Raw genomic sequence first — 17734 nt, forward strand, 5'->3', positions numbered from 1 at the left:
TCAACATATGTTCACAATACTCACTCACACATAGTTGAACATTTTTGTAAGGAATACATGCATATGTTAAGTTGATCCGACCTTCTCCATCATTAGTTGCCAAGATGAAGTCCCATGCTTCTTCGATCAGCACTTTTTTGTTGGGAGTTTTACGAATAAATTGCGGAATAGTGATATCATAAAGAGTGATCTTGAAATTTTACCCAATTTTTTAATTTACGTAAAAATTAACTTCCAATTCATTCTTTCATAGGATGAAAGACATTGAAGAATTTAGCTAAACAACCACACACCCAATTCGTTTAAATTAAAAATAGCCAGTGGATTTATAATTAAATGCATTATTCATGTATAATATCTGTATAATTGTTTAGTCTATAATCTATGTATATCAGCTAAAAAAATAAACATTGAATCTGACCAGTTATTTGGGTAAAGATCCCAAGTCATTTTACCCTTGCCTGATGCATTTTTAGTAGCAAGACTTGACTATTGGGCAACAGTTTATAGTAAATTATTAGGATCAATTGTTCAATATTGCATGTAATTTGCCTTTAAGTCATGAGTTTCCTTTGTTTAATAATTTTTAGTTGGGTCTTTTTTTTCTTTGTTTATATGACATGTGTTAGTGATCCAAGAATATTTGGGATGATTAAAGTTTGAGAGATTACATGAATAGTTGATTACAAGATGGTGTATATTAATGTACATTCTTTTTTTTCTTAAACGTTATTTGTGTTTTACCTATGGCGATAAAGGCCCAAGAGATTACCTAAAAATTTAGGGTCATGTATTCATGGTTTAAGTTTTAATATTTAGTTTTTACAATATAGGGTTTAGTGTTATTGCAATATGAATTTGGGAGCTATATTATGAGAGATGAGCTAATGCTTCGGGTGGTTGTACCTGGTGCAATTGGTGCAACACACAGTTGTGGAAAACTTGATCTTGGGAAAGAGGACAAAAGTTTCATTAATTACAATCAGATCCCTTAAGTGTAGTTCTTTAATATGCAGTTTACCCAATTCTTATTGTAATAGTTACTTTTAAATTATGCGAAAAAAGATCGATATTTATTCCAAAAATAATTACTCAAGTCTACTTTATTCCCCACTTTACCAACCCATATTTTAGGGCAAAGGGCCTGATTTACCCCTCTACTATTGAAAATAGTCCACATTTACCCCCGTTATACTTTCGGCACAAATTTGCCTCTACCGTTACCTAAGTAGCAATATTTGTCCCTATTTTTAACACCAGTCCACCGTGGCAATTATAATATTTTTAAAAAGCCACGGTGGGAAATAAAGTCCCACACCCTTTTAATTTAACCCGACCCATATCCCCTCTCAATTTCTTTCTTCTACCTCCAACCAAAGCCACCTCCAACCACCATTGAAGCCACACAATTTCTCCAAAATGCAAACCCATTTTGCAAAACACCCAATTTCTCACCGTCGGAAAACAGTGTTGCGCAGCAGTGGTAGTGACAGTGAGGGAGTTTGGTGGCGAAGCGGTGGTGTGGTAGAGGCAAAGGGTGGCGTCGGGTGTGTGTGTTCTCGGTGTTGTGAGTTCGCCGGAGTGGGAGCTCGTGAGGATAAGGGAGTAGAAAGAGGACGGTGGCGGAGATGGGTGGTGTTTGGCGTTGGGTTGAGATGGAAGAGAGAGAGAAAAATGTTCTTTGGTTGTCTTGGGGTGGCGGTCTTGCGAGGCGGTGGTGTGGTGTATCGAAAGGAGAGAGAGAGAGAGAGACGGGGCGGTGGCATGTGGTGGTTGTGAAGATGGGTTTGCTGGAGTTAAGGTTGTTTTGGTGGTGTGGTCGCCGGCGGTGCTGTGGTTGCGGCGATTTTTCGGTGTTTGAGGGTAGTTAGCGGCTGCTCCCAACAATGGGAAGAAGAAATCTGATTTGCAGAAATTGTGTGGCTTCAATGGTGGTTGGAGGTGGTTTTGGTTGGAGGTAGAAGAAAGAAATGAAGAGGGGAGAGGGTGGTGAGGTGGCATGTCATCTCATCCAAATGTCAGGCCATGTGAAATTTTAATGGCCAGCATGGAGCTTAGTTAAAAATAGGGGCAAATATTGCTACTTAGGTAACGGTAGGGGCATATTTGTGCCGAAAGTATAACGGGGGGTAAATGTGGACTATTTCCAATAGTAGAGGGTAAAATCGGGCCCTTTTCCCCATATTTTATTCATTTTTTTGCGCGGATTGCCTTTGGGGTGGTCTTTAAATTTTGCCCCTCATATTTGTGGTCTTTAAATTATGCCTCAGTATTAATGGTCTTTAATTGTTGCCCTTCATATTGCAACTGCGAGCGTTCACGCATAAATCATGAGGTTACGAGGTTTGAACCCCCCGCTCAAGCATAAATTAAAAAAAAAAAAAAAAAAAAAAATTGCAAGGCAAGGTTGGGTCGCGTGCATGCGGGACCCCGGCATACATTGATGAGGTACCAAATTTATGCGGACCCGACATACTCATGCCTTATGGGCGATTTGCATAAGTATGTCGGGTCCGCATAACTTTGGTAATTTCATAACAAGTTTATGCCGTGGGGCATACTTTTAATGGGCAAACTTTTATACGGACCGGCATAAACTTGTGAGGTACCGAAGTTATGCCGGACCGCATACTTATGCCAAGTCCGCCCATAAGGCATAAGTATGCACTGGTCCGCATAACTTTGGTAATTTCTTCACAAGTGTATGCGGTGGGGGCATAGCGAAATTTAAATTTCGCTTGCGAATTTTTTTTTTAAAATTTTGTATCGGGGTTATTTGGAACCACGAGTTTTAACTTCAAGGGCAAAATTTAAAGATTTCAAATATGAGGGACAAAATTTAAAGACCAAAAAGAAGGGCAATTCGCGAATTGCCCTTTTTTATTCAAAATGTAATTCTTCCATAAAGCCACCATTTCCCTCTCCAAGCCCAAAAATCGGCTCCTTCTCCAAACAACCACACCTGCTCAACCTATCTTTGAGAAAGTTTATATATTTCTTTTAAAAAAATTAGTTTTCATGTTTATGATAAAAATTACAACTTTTAAAATTTAAACTGTTTGTCCAAACACAATTCAACTTCAAATCAATGATTTTAAGTTCATGTCCAAACGCCTACTACGAATGAAAAGAATACTTTTAAAACATTTCGTCTAACTTGTGTAGCTATAAACCTTCTCATTAAGGGTAAAATAAATTTCTTAAAATTAAATTGTTATAAAATGTAGAAAAATATCATTATTTTTAAAACTAACCAAAAAGAAAAGGTGCTTTAAAATCAATAGAACTTGTGGGAGTACGATTAATTGAATATACTGTAGAAGTAAGGGTTTCCCCAATAAGACAATGGCTTTCAAGCTTCAATTAATATATCACGGATAATTTTCAACAAATGTTCATTTTTTAACTCTGCAACTTCATTTTGTTGAGGTGTGTTGGGACAAGTTGTTTGATTAATAAATCCTTCAATTTCAAAAATTATCAAGGATCGAAATCTTGATATTCCATCATTGTCACTTCACAGAAGAACCTAAATATGTGCATTATACAAGTCTTAACCTTCTTATAAGTTCTTCGCCCTAAAATTTGTTTTTCTTTTTTGAGATTTTTATTCTACACAGTAATTCACAAAGTTTACAATAAGAAATTAAAATAATTTTTATTATATAAATTTAGATAATATAAAAAGTATAATTACCGTATAAGTATATAATCATTGTATTTATTGATGCTGACAAAAATTTATTACGGCTTAACAAGTGAAATTCTTTTAGCAGGCTAACTAAAAACGTTAAAATTTCCTTTTTCTTTCTTCGTTCTAAGGAGAGCTTATTCAATTGAAATTTAAATATATGTATGGAAGTTATTTCTTTTTTCAAGAGAAAATGATAACTAACTATGTTAAAAGAAAGACAAATGAAAATAGGAAAAACAACATTCTTAATTTTGTAACAAAAAGATAAACTTTTTCATTAATAGAAAAGGGAAATATAGGAAACTAATAAAATAGATATTTTCGCCTTCCTTTGTTGAACTTTGAGCAACTCTTTTGGCAATTTCCTCTTTTAACTTTCTTGATTTTCATGTTCAGAAAAGTATAAAAATCCACTATATCATTCTTGTCTAAACGAAATCCTGGATCCTCAAAGGATGCACTTACCTAGTTAGTTATATGGATTGTAGTTAGATGAATTGTAGTAATCTCTGTTATTTTTAGCTACTTCACAAATGTTTTCCTTGATATATATATTATTTTTTTCGATTTATTATATTAACTAAAGGAATTGGGACGTAAAAACACCGGTATGAAAACAATCTTAGAAGAAATGTTAATAGTACAAATTAAATACCAATTTAGCGTCTAACAAAATTGCAACAAATTTAAGACGTAGAATATGAAAATAATCAAATAAGGAAATATCAATTCTACTAATTAAGCGATGAAAAAATTATATGTAAATTTGATAATGTGATTATTAAACTTTTAATTGTTAAGATTCTTATCTTTTTCATTCATCAATTACAATTTGTTTATGTTTCCGAAATAACAAATGAATGGCATTGCACACTTGTGCACTTTGATGTAATAAACTCGCAAATGAGACAATTTATTCTTAATCTCAAATGGTGTCTTCTGTCTATATAATTTTTATAATGACCTCCTGTTTGTAGTATATATGTAGACATCACATCTATTATCTCCTCGACATGTATACACAACACACACACATATAGTTGAACATTTTTTAAGGAATATCTGCATATGTTAAGTTAATCCTACCTTCTCCTTCATTAGTTTCCAAGATGAAATGTTCAATTCTTCTTCGACCTAGTACTTATTTTGTTGGTATTTTTACGAATAAATTGCGGAATAGTGATATCATAAAGAGTGATTTTGAAGTTTTGACCACATTTTTAAATTTTTATTTAAGGAATGTCTTTCAATCCATTTCTTCATATGACGAAATACAATTGAAGAGTTTAGCTAAACAACCACCCGCCTAATCCGTTTTAAATTAAAAATAATCGGGCATATATAATATATGTATAATTCATGTATAATATATGTATAATCGAGTCTAACTAGTGTATATTCTCTCTCTCTCTCTCTCTCTCTCTCCTATATATATATATATATATATATATATATATATATATATATATATATATATATAGGCTGCTGGGGAAAAAATGCCAGGTTATTTTGGTAAAGATCCCAAGACATTTACCCTTGCCTGATGCATTTTTAGTAGCAAAACTTGCCTATGGGGTAGCATTTTATAGTAAATTATCAGGACTAACGTGTTTGATTTTGTATGTAATTTTGCCTTTAAGTCATGAATTTTTTTTGTTTAATGTTGTTACCTGGTGCATTTTTTCTTTGTTAATATGACATGTGTTAATGATCCAAGAATAGTTGTGATGATTAAAGTTTGAGAGATTGCGTAAATAATTTATTACAAGATGGTGTATCTTAGGCCTCATTTGTTTCCAATAAGATTAAGACGTCTGAATCTGAATAAACCTCTGAATATTAAGATGTGTATTAAGATCCGGATGTCTGGATCCGAATGCACATCCGAAAATTAAGATGTGGTCTTTAGATCCGAATAATTGAATGATTAAAAATTGTTTTGTTTTCAATATCTGAATGTGCATGTGAAATTATACTATATCAAATTTTTTTTTTATAAAAATCTCATTTCAGCATAATAAATTTATATTGTTGATAGAAAATAATATTTGAATATTATATTTGATAAAAAATTTAAATTATCTGAAATGCAAACTAAAGTTTATATATCAACATAAAAAAATACTACTGTAACAAGGTAACATGATTTTTTTTTTCCAGAATTCAACGTTAATTTGTTAGCAAAAAAAATCATTCAGCTAAACATAATCTCGTTCCATTTCAAACGCTCAAGTATAAGATAATTCAAATAATTAACTACATCAGATCAAATTCTAAGGTTCAAACACTAGAAGTATTTCAAATAATGAAAATATAAAACTCTCAAGTATTTCCTCTTCTTTGCATTAGTTGAAGTGCAAGTTGTTCACGCATATTGTGCATTATCTGCGAATCTTCACCGTCCAACTCGGGTCCACTTGTTTCATCTAACACTTCTTCTGTTCTCCTTCTTCCTCGTCAAATATTAATTGAGGTGAATCGTATTGATTAAACAGTTCATCATTTATACGCTCCTTCCTGATAAAATTATGAACTGCAAAACATGCAACAACAACATCTCTCTGGACATCAATAGAATATGGAGGCATCTTATCCAATATCGGAAATCTTGCTTTTAGAACTCCATAAGCACGTTCAATAACATTTCTGAGTTGTGCATGAGCATGATTAAACTTTTCCTCCTTATTTATGGCCCTCCTACGCTGATAATCTCCTAACCAATATCGAACATTACGGTACGGTGCTAGAAATCCTCGAGTGTTTGGATATGCCGCATCACATAGATAGTACTTATCTGCCATTAAAATAAAAGGTTAAATGGTCATAATAAAGAGAAAGTATTGTTTCATAATATTTGAAGTTACATCGCTTACTAGAAGGAGGAAATGGAAAGCCATTTTCTGGATTAGATACAATCTCTGTAAGAACTCGTGCATCACGCGCTACTCCTTCCCATCCAGCATAAACATAAGTGAAGACCATGTTAAAATCACATATACCTAATACATTCTGATAACATTTACCCTTTCCTCTTCCTCTGTAAACAATTTGTTGATTAGCGGGAACAATGGCATGTACTAATGTCCCATCAAGTGCACCGATTGCTCCCTACAAATAATATATATATATATATATATATATATTAAAAATTATGAGAAATGTTTGTATAAAATTATACAATAGTAGTATAACAAAAGTACCTTAAAAATTTTACGTAGCCTTTTATGAGCACCGGAATATCTAGATTTGGATCGGATGTTGTAGATGATATCATCTCTTTTGCAAACTTCATCATCGCTTCAAGAACCTCGTGAAAATATTTGTGAATCGTTTGCGAAGAATGTTGGAATCTCCTCTTGATAACCACAAAAATATTGCTATCTTTTCTTCTACAGATACATATTTACTATCTGTGAGCCATCCATTATGTCTAAAATTTTGACACAACCGCACATATGCATCACGAGACATGCGTATCAACTCTAAGCATTGTCGACTAGAGCGTATAATAATTCCAATGTGTAACTTGCGTCCGATAAAGATGATGTTAAATCTTTATTTCTTTGAACATTCTTGAGTCTAAGACGTTTTCTACACCAATATAAGCTCATCAACCATAATATCTGATCTTCAGTGTCCATGTCTAAACTATTTTAACCTAGAAAATGTACAATACACGATAATAAGCATAACATGTTATATATTGGTCAACATAAAAGTTACATAACGACAAATTATCCATAATTCTCAAGCATAACCCAAAAAAAGGCATTTAAAAATATATCACTAACCAAAATGGTTCCAACATCATATAATACCGAAAAGGTTCAATAAGCATAATAGATACTAGTAGAAAAATAATAAAGAAGGTTTCACATTATCAACGCCTAATGCATATTTTAGCTAATTAGCAAAGTTAAAGAAGTCCCTTTTGTTTCCCAAGAGCTTAACCCAATTCTCTAACTTGTCATCCTCTAGTTTCATCCATGCTTTCCTGTAGCTCTCACTCTCACAAATTATAGCAATAGTTGTCCGTATAATGGATCTTTTCGGCCAAGTCCTTGTAATTTGTCCATACATTCTTTGACTTCGTGTCCACTACTTTTTTTAATCAATAACTCCAATGCAGTACTCTATCTTCTCATCAATTTCCAAATGAGATGATGAGAGTTTTCTCTTCTTTCCCGAAGCTTTCTTTTCAACAGAAAATGAAGATTGGGATGGAGAATCTTTAGGAGCTTCATCATTTTTGTCACCAAATAGATCTTCAGCTCCATCAATCGTATCAATATCTATAGGAGTAGACGCAGAAGAGACACCAGGTCGAGGATAGGTACAACTTGGACTCCAACCATGAATTCCTGTTGCAGTAGAACCCTCAAAAAGTTTTGTGCACGAGTGTCCGAGGAAAAGGGTAGGTGAATTCCTCAACGTCTTTGCTTTTTTGGACGAGCCTATATTCAAATATAAGATATCATACTTTTAATTAAACCTTCTTCTTTAAAGCAAAATAAAGAAAAAATTATCAAATAATGGACTAACCTTTATGTACTCATCCCACTCACTATTAGACATCCGAAAGGTATTGGTTGTTGGATCATAAATATTGCCGATCTTTTTAGTTACATAACCAAGCTTGATATTTTTCTTTCGTATAATCATAATAATTCTTCATTTTCTTTTTGGGGAACGCTAAAGCGATGACAAGTCTCCGTAGCTAGTTTAACCTTGTTCCATGAGTCCGCTTCAAACTACTTCCAAGTCTCCCATTTAAGGATACTTCTTGAATACAATTTTCTAAAAATGTCTTACTACATCCATATCTTTCCAACTCACTCTTGAATTTTCACTAGATTGTTCCATAGCCGAAATATTGAAAAATAATAAATATAACAAATGAACGACGCAACCATAATTTACTATCATATATTTTCCAAATGATCTTCAATAATAATTAACAATATAATAGAGTCTTATAAAGGAGAAGATAGCATACACCAGTTGTCTCATGTATTGCTCAGTTCATAAGATCAACTTTTCCATCCAGTAGCCAAACATCAAGTTTTTGACAAGGAGTAACCAAACACCAACAATGACTAAACAAATTGATCTAATAAAAAATTATAATTCAACACGGTACTAATCTCAACTATGACTAAAAATTGTAATTTCTATCACGGTACTAATCTCAAATTATAATTTCTATGACGAAAAATTATAATTTCTATCATGGTACTAATCTCAACTATGACTAAAAATTATAATTCAAACACGGTACTAATCTCCTGAAAAAACTAAAACATCCCTGGAAGGAGATCACCCTTCCACGAGCAATAGGAATGGTTTTGCTAGAGAAAGAGTTAGATGGGCCTACCTCAGAGAAAGACCTAGTTAGAGTAGACTTAAACACAACAAAATTCAATAAAGCTGACCACACAAAGATGAAAAATGGGGAAGCCTCACAATCTAGTAAAGCTGACTATGTAAATACGAAAACCAAGGAAAGAGAATCAATTATGTCAAAGGAGAAATTGGGGATTCTGTAAATAATAATTGCAGCATTGGGAGAAAGAAGGGAAGGCTTAATGAGTACTGCCCCAGTTCATAAAATAAACTTTTCCATCCAGTAGCAGGTTGAAAAACATCAATACATCCGAAAATATTGTGAATATAAAAGATATTAGAAAAAATACTTGTAAAGATTATGAAAACTTACCAGTTCAAGAGGGGAAAAAAAATAGTATTTTGGTTGAAGAAGCAGAGAGGGAGGCGTGGATATTTTGCTAGAGAAAGAAGCCGTATTTTGTTAATAGCGTGCATGATTTAATGAGTCTGAATGGAATAAGACTCTTTTATGGATCTGATTTGTTCAGACCTATTCAGATCCATTAAGAGGTTTTATAAGGAAATAAAACAAATGCACTTAATGGTCGAATCGAATAATTAAAATTCAGACCTTAAAAACAAATGCACTTAATGGGCTGAATCTGAATGATTAAGATTCAGACCTTCATTAAGTGCAAACAAATGAGGCCTTAATGTACGTTCTCTATCTTTTTTTTAATCGTTTTTATATTTTATTTATTGCGATAAAGGTCTAAGAGATTACCTAAAAGTTTAGGATCCTGTATTTGTGGTTTAAGTTTTAACGTTTAGCTTTTATAATATAGGATTTAGTGTTTAGAATAACAATATTGTGGCTGTCCTGATTTATTTTTATGAGGAAGAGTTATAGAGTATCTCCAAAGTTAACCACAATGAGGTAGTATTAAGTGTTGCTCATGGAGAATAATGACTTTATAGTCCCTGAGCTAAGTTTTGCCTATTAGGTAGAGAGTTGTAGAATATCTCATAACTTAGACACAATGAGGTAGTGTGTGTTAACCACGGGGAATAAGTTACTGTTTCAAAGTTCCTGAGCTAAGTTTGACAATGAGGCAGGAGTTGTAGATTACCTCATATATTAGACACATTACACTAGTGTAAAGTGTTCTGGTACTTTACAATTCATGCCTCCTTGCGGCAAAATTAATAAACCAACAATATTTGAATAACGAATCAATAATGTTACGGTAAAAATTTATCCACGTTGGGCGTTTACATCAAATTGATCATTTGATGCAACTTCTCATTGTTAAATTATTTAATGAAGTAAAAATGTACGTTAATTAATCATGTTTAAGTAAAAAAAAAAAAAAAAAAAATTAAAGACGTGAAATGCATGTATTGACTTAGTGTAAAGACCTGGTGCAGATAAGTTTTTGCCCAACGTTCTTCAATGTCCGTTACGCTTATGCTAAAAAAATTCAATCTAATTCCTCAATGCTTCACTAAATATATTAAAAGTTCATCAACAGATTCTTAATTACAATATGGGCATGTATATATAGTATTAGGTAAGGTGAAGCCTGTGCTTAGCATGGGCCCAATGTGGTAACTGTAGTCCTTCTTATGGGTTTCTTATTATGATTATGTAGTGTGAAAAAAAATAGGGGAAATAACTCATATATACAACCCATACATCTAGTTTGCAGTTAATGTAACTCATTGTATCATCGGTGTATAAATAATGTATATATACGGCCCACACATTTAGTTTGCAGCGGATATAGTCAAGTGTATCATCGTGGTATAGATACTGTATCTGTTTTGTATAGCTATATATAAACAAAACATAGACTCTGTATATATAATGTATATGCTTAGTATAATCATGTATAAACACACAAAACCAACTCAACTTGCAGTGTATAAATAATGTATATATAATGTATAACTACATATAAGTTGCTAACCTTCTTTTGTAACTTTATATATACATCCTTATACACTATTATACATTATATATACGATATATAATGTATAAATATTGTATAAAAACAAAGTCAGTTGCAGCTGGTCCTATACCTCCTAGCCCCCAATGAAGATTTTCTTCCCTTCCAATTGCAAAGAACACAAACTTTTAGGGCGTTACATACACTTCGTGTTTGACTTGAAGTATTCTGGTTAGTCTCCTAGACGAACATTTACTCGTCAGTCTAAACCGAAATTTGTGTAAGATCCAGCAAAACAACACACAAGACTTTTTGCTCAATGCCTTCTTTGTCATCTTGATGCTTGATCGGAGTAACCAAATTCACCGTCCAGAAATCTTCTCCGCCTTCTCCCAACTCCGAAGTCCCTTCCCACACTTCACCGTCAGTGCCGCCGTGACCACTATCTCTGATTCTTCGGTGAAATCCGCACCGCCTCAAAAAGAGAATTCTTCTGATTATGAATTGTCTCCCTCGACGAACAACTCAACAAATTCTAAAATCAGTGAATACCGATTATTGCTGAAAAGTACATATGGGTAAGAAGTGGGTAGTTGGCCTAAAAATGGCAAACTAGATATCCAAATGGACATTCAGCTTAATTTTTCCCAAAACATATTTACTCATCATATATATTTACAAAATACGCTCCTTAAAAATTACATTGCAACAATTATGTATATTGTATACTTTCAAGATATACGATTCACATTCTGTATATCTTGGAGATATACAACAATAAGAATAATTGAATGACACCATTATATATTTTAATACAACATGTGAATGTATACCCTGAAAGTATACACACTTGTTGGGTATTTTGTAAATGATATTTTTTTTCTTTCTAAATAGATAGAGAGTGTAATATTTTTTAAAAAATATATATTTTTACGTAATTTATTTTATCGTCCGAGCACACCGCATAAATGGCCCTTTTAATTACACTTTATAACACGACTTATAAGAAAGCTTTGAAAAGGTTCTTATATGAAGTCTAACTTTGTTTTGTTGTTTCTCACCGGGTGTCCGATATCAGCATCAGGACCCCGAGTAATTTGAATTCGCGTCGTGTAAGGCCCATCTAAGGGGAAAGTACTCCCTAGCAGAATTTTTTCATACATGAGGCTCGAATCCCAGACCTCATGTTTATAAGGTCGAAGGGAACTTAACGATTCCACCACAACCCTTATTGATATTTAAAGTCTAAGTAGCCGTTTGGCCATAAAAATTATTCACTTTTTTTCGGATTTTTTTTTCACTTTTTTACTTTTAGGCGTTTGGTCATAAATATTCGAAATACAACTCCGGAGTTGTATTCCGGAATACCAAAAATAAGAAAAACTTGTTTTTCAAAAATTTCACTTTTTTACACTACATTTCACCAAAAACTACAATGTCAAAAATTATGACCAAACACAACTTCAATTCCAACTCCAACGTCAAAAATTTCAAAAAAAGTGAATTTTTTTTTTTATATTTATGGCCAAACGGCACCTAAGTTTAGTTACAAATATGTGCTTTTCTAAATTAATCATACATGAGTAGCATTTTCTTTCACAGAGAATGGGAAGACCATCTGGAAATGATGGAAAGAAGAAATTCGACTACTCTAATTGCAAATTTTTGGTTGGTTAGGCGATAAGCATCAATTTGTATGTTATTAGCTCAAAAGTTCAGTCAATATTTATATTTAAATTAAAACCAAATGATGCGTATGAATCTCCAACTACACTTTTTCCTTTTTCTTTTTGAGGAGTTTATTGGCTTTCTTGTCATCAATTAGCCATTTTTAGTTTAACTGTAATATCTTTTAGCTTACTGAAGTTAGTACTTCATAAATTGCACTTTCTTACTTGGGAAGTTTTGTTGGTAAAACTCAAATTGGAAACAGTAGACAACAACTTCCTTCTGATGTTCCGATTCTACTTTTGATATGGTTCTTTGTCTTCGATTTCCATGGATTGTATGTGTATATTTCGTGTTTTTTTTTTCCCATTTTATCCTTCATGTTCTGTTGCCATCTGCTTCCTTTTGTACCGATTTTGGTGTTTTCATCTGGTATTTGCCTTGTTATCTTCATCTTTGGAGCTGTGTCCCCTCTCTTGTTGTGTCTGATTTGCCATTCCCATAGTGTATTTTCTTATAATCCCTTGTCCATCAGAATGTGAATATTTAATATTGTGAGAAATAAACCCAAATCAGAAATCCCAGTATTGTTTCCTAAATCGAGCTTCCTCCATTGCATCTCATCTGCCTCGATCTTCCTTGTCCAGCTGCGATGATATTTGTTGGGGATGATGAGTATATGACAACTTTCCAGCTCCCCTGACAACGAATGTGCGAGATTTGGATTTATAATATGAGAATTTTTTGGGTCTGATTCTAATAGATGGACATCTGGATTTAGCCAAATTCGAAAGCTTTCTACCTTGTGACGGGATTTCAGCAAAGCTCTTGTATTCTATGACCCCTGTACACTGGCGAATTCAGTATTTTAATTCAGAGTGTTCGGAAAAAAGAAGAAGCTAAATATAACTGTAATTTTTTGCTGAGGATATTCAAAAGTTAATATTTGCACATAAACACAAAAAATTTACGCTATATATACACTGTAATTTTTTACCGAAGGTGTTCGGGTGAACACCCTCGACAACACGTAGATCTAACCCTGCCCCTGCGTGTTCAAAAGCCTGATTCGCAAAGTAGTCCGCAAGAGCATTCCCTTCCCTTAAGATATGTAGAATTTGAACCTTACAATGATTCATGAACTTCTTTGTGTCTTCAATTATTGTGATAAGTTGCCATGGTGTGTCCCAAATTCCTTAAAGTATATTTTTGACCACCTGCGAGTCCGTTTCAACTTTCAAGTACTATCTGCTCCAGTCCAATAGCCACACAATGGTAAATAGCTTCTTTAATAGTTATTGCCTCTGCTTCCGCATTAGCTGTTTCATGAATCTCATCGGCCTATGCATATATTAGATCTCCTAGATGATTCCTTATACAGAAACCATAGGAGCATCTCCCTGAATTTTCTCTGCTAGCACCATCAGTGTTACATCAGTGACCAGCTAACTAGTTTATAATCCAATCTAGGTTTGAATCTTTCCAAATATATGATCTTTGCTAATACATTTGTATTTTCCAACTAAAGATTAGGAAAATATGTTCTGATTAACTGTTCCAAACTTCTAGTCAGTTGTTGTTGTGCATCGAAAATGCCCATTCCCCCCCCCCCCCCCCCATGCTTGATATTATTTCTCCTTTTCCATAGTGTCCACATGATCATAACTAGTAATGCAAAAAAAATTAGTTTTAGGATTGGTCTGCAAGGTGCTTTCCACCAGCTAATAATCATCTGCACAAGATTTGGTCCTCCAATTTGTGATCCTGCAAAATGAGCAAACATACTCCATAGCCTCACAGCCACTAGAGAAGTTAGAAAAATATGTGTAAATGTCTCTTGTTGGGGTACAGGACAACAGTAGCATTTGGATGCCATATTTACACCTCTCCTCCTCAATACATCATTTGTAGGCAGCCTAAATTTCCATGCTCTTCCCATTAGGAATGAGAATTTGAATGGTAGCTTTTTAATCCACATTAGATTGTAAATTTTCTCCTTCTCACCCCTATGTCTAATGTAATTCCAAGCACTCTTCACAGAGAACTTGCCATTTTTCTCTAGAGTCCACCATGCATTATCCAAACCTGCATCTTTGTTTTGTGGAGGTATGGTACTTACAATGCGTTGAACAAAATCTTCAGGAACATGTTGTCTCAGTAGTTAAGTATTCCATCCCTCCTCAGTGGCAAATCTCTTTACGTCAATTTCTTCCACATTATCAGCCTCAAGAATGACATGATAAAGAGCCTCCAGTGGTGACCAGTTGATACAATCCTAGTGACATCAAGGCCTTTTCCAAGGAGCCAAGCTAGGGAACTTCAAGCTATGCAAGCATTGTTCATGAGGAGGAACATACTTGAATACATTCTAGAGCCTTCCCGGGGATTCCAACTGTTCATGATAGCACGGGAGGACGGTTTGGAAAACAGCGTTGAAGATGGCCACGCTTACAATGTGGCTATTACTTGAAGATTTGGAATTTCAAGTTCCTTTGCCAAAGAAGACACCTAAACAAGGCTTTTACTTCATTAAGGGTAGAAATGTAATAATATAGTTGTCTTCTTTAGAGCTTTAGTATAAATAGTAGTTTCTTTGATTTGGAAGACTTAGACTATTTTGATTATTATTATTATTATTATTATTATTATTATTATTATTATTATTATTGATATTTAGATATTGTAAGACTCTTGAGAGTGAGAGCTTGTTTTGGCTATTGATTGTGAACCTTGTGAGAGGATAGGTCATTAAGTTAATTAAACCCTCTTGGTTTTCCTAAGAATTTGGTTGCTTCTTATTCTTAAATTTAGATGTCTTAGTTTTCTATAACTTTGATTGCTAAATTGAGTTTAAGTTGTGTCAAATTATCTATCTTTTTAATTTCTTGCATTCTATTATTGTTTCTTGCATTCTATTGTTGTTTTCGTTTCCGTTCTTGTATCAATTGGTATCAAAGCTTGAATTAGATTTGTTCTATCAAATCTAGCTTAGGGTTTGTTGCTATAAAAAAATTTTAAAAAAATTGAAATTTTCCACCAAAACTCCCAAAATTTTTGTGTTTGTTTTGTTATTAGATTCTTGTTTCTTTGTACGTTAGGGTTTCAAATCTTCAAATTTCGTGTCATTAGAGTGAATATTAGAGAATCTACCATTGTTGGGTTGAAGCTTTTGAAAAAGTTGAAGAACATTTGGTGGATGTTGAAAATTTGGTGAAATTGAAGGTTGATAATCATTGGCTTTGTTCTATTTGATATAAGGAGCCTAATCCAAAATTTGGGGGTGTTTCGAGTTGATTTAAAGGTAGCTAGATTTTTGAATCTTCATGTGTTCTTGAGCTATCTTCATAGATTCAAGCGAAGAAGAAGGCCCAAAAGGAAAGTTTGATCCACAAACTTGCACCCAAGTTTTGGAAAAAATTGTTTTCAAGTCCTAAAAGAGCAAAAATAAGGTTGTGTGAGCCCAAGAAGTTCATAAATTCAGAAAATCCAGCACAATTCCCGAGCTAAACAAAGTACAGGCGAAAAATCACTGAAGCTGGGAATATTGTTAATTATGGACCGTAATTGGGGTCGTAAAATTGGATCTTGAAATTGAGGGGACTACAGTAGCTCACAGGAATTTGGCAACATCATTCGTTGCTGACCGTAATTCAAATTACGGACCGTATTTGGCTGAGCGTAAAAGTTAAAGTTTTTGGAAATTGAAGGGATCAAATTTTACGAATCGTAATTTCCCAATCGTAAAAGTTGAAGGTCCCACGTGAACTTTCTGCCTCAAGTCGTAATTGAACTTGACAGGCCGTAATTACAATTACTGACCGTAATTTTTTTGATACTGTGGCCGTAAAATTCAATATCAACAACAGTTTCAGGTGATCACTTCTTAACTCGATTCGATTCCTTTCACTTCTAATTCACTTCTTTGATTCTTCTAACTACTTAACAACTAGTAATTGATCCTTACTGGGTTGTTAACTAGTTCTTAAGTCCGTAATTCTTTTCGTACCAATTTCTTCGTTCTTTCCTCTTTTTAATTTCGTTGAAACTTCTTGATTCAAGTCCGCTAGATTAAATTGAGCGATTGAGAGTTGATTTTACTAATCTAACGTGTTTTCTTGTTTTGTTGAGTGTCTTGAATAGGTACCATGGGTACGAAGGATGAAACACAAGTTCTCACTGGGGAACTCACACTAGTTGAAGTAATAAGGGCCTTGAAAGCCTTGAACGACAACGTAGATGGATGGTCGAATGGAAAACTTGGGAAGTAGGGTGTGGAAGCAATTGAAGGAGGTAGTAAGGAGGCATCCTATTCGCCCCGAGTGCAACAGCAAGGAGGTACAAGTAGAGCCAGCAGTTCACTTACATTGTCACCTGGCACCTTTCATCATTTATATAACCCCACTCTCCAAAACGCCCCTCAAAACACAACTCTCACCCCCACCAACCAACATTCCTATAGGCCAACGGAACGACTCACCCCCACAAGATCAAACTCCATATGACCCACATCCAAACGACCCACCCCCAAAATGATCCATACCCAAATGCACCAATGCCACCCCAAGACCGTCCAAACATCCCATAACCAAATGAGGATGAAATAGAAGAAGCTATACTTGAGCACGAACGTTATGGTGACTAAGGTTGGAGGCAACGAGGGCAAGCACAAGGAGGTTATCGAGGAAGGGGTGGAAGGCATGGTCCTAACCCTCACATGGGTAGGCAAGGAGGGTGCCAAGATCGTGAAGGGTACCAATGTCATGACCATCGAGATTATGATGACGATGGAGATTTGAATGGGGACCATGGTTATGGAGGAGGGCGAGACACGAGGCTCAATGCCATTAAAGCTACTCTCCCGACCTTCAAAGAAGGAAGTGATCCCGATACGTTTCTTGATTGGGTGATGCATTTTGATATAATCTTCTTGACGAACGACATGTCTGAGGTGAAGAAAGCGTCTTACGCCATTGCGCCATTCGAAAGATACGCATCTACATGGTGGGAAACTCAAGTGAAGGAAAGAAGAATAGTTGGACTTCCTCCCACACCTACTTATGGTGAATTGAAGGACGCCATGCGGCGTAAGTATATCACC

At 34.4% G+C, this 17734-nt stretch overlaps 1 protein-coding gene across 1 annotated transcript; it reads right to left on the bottom strand.

Annotated features, from left to right (window-relative positions):
- Positions 1–6120: 6120 nt before the first annotated feature.
- LOC132062335 (uncharacterized) lies at positions 6121–7000 on the bottom strand. The gene is made up of 3 exons (XM_059454921.1): positions 6895–7000; positions 6568–6802; positions 6121–6488 (listed from the first exon to the last, which is right to left on the bottom strand). The coding sequence occupies exons 2-3, from the start codon at positions 6674–6676 to the stop codon at positions 6121–6123; spliced, it is 477 nt and encodes a 158-aa protein (XP_059310904.1). The 5' UTR covers positions 6677–6802; positions 6895–7000.
- Positions 7001–17734: the final 10734 nt, after the last annotated feature.

Source organism: Lycium ferocissimum, chromosome 7 (genome assembly GCF_029784015.1).
Source record: "Lycium ferocissimum isolate CSIRO_LF1 chromosome 7, AGI_CSIRO_Lferr_CH_V1, whole genome shotgun sequence".
In the NCBI taxonomy this organism is placed as follows: Eukaryota; Viridiplantae; Streptophyta; class Magnoliopsida; order Solanales; family Solanaceae; genus Lycium; species Lycium ferocissimum.

What these genes read in the sequence shown, in the direction of transcription:
- LOC132062335 (XM_059454921.1), bottom strand. Translation starts at nt 6,676, where the DNA reads ATGGTCTTCACTTATGTTTATGCTGGATGGGAAGGAGTAGCGCGTGAT. An exon ending in CTTTCCATTTCCTCCTTCTA is followed by an intron (nt 6,489 to 6,567) that starts GTAAGCGATGTA and finishes TTTTAATGGCAG; the next exon opens with ATAAGTACTATCTATGTGAT.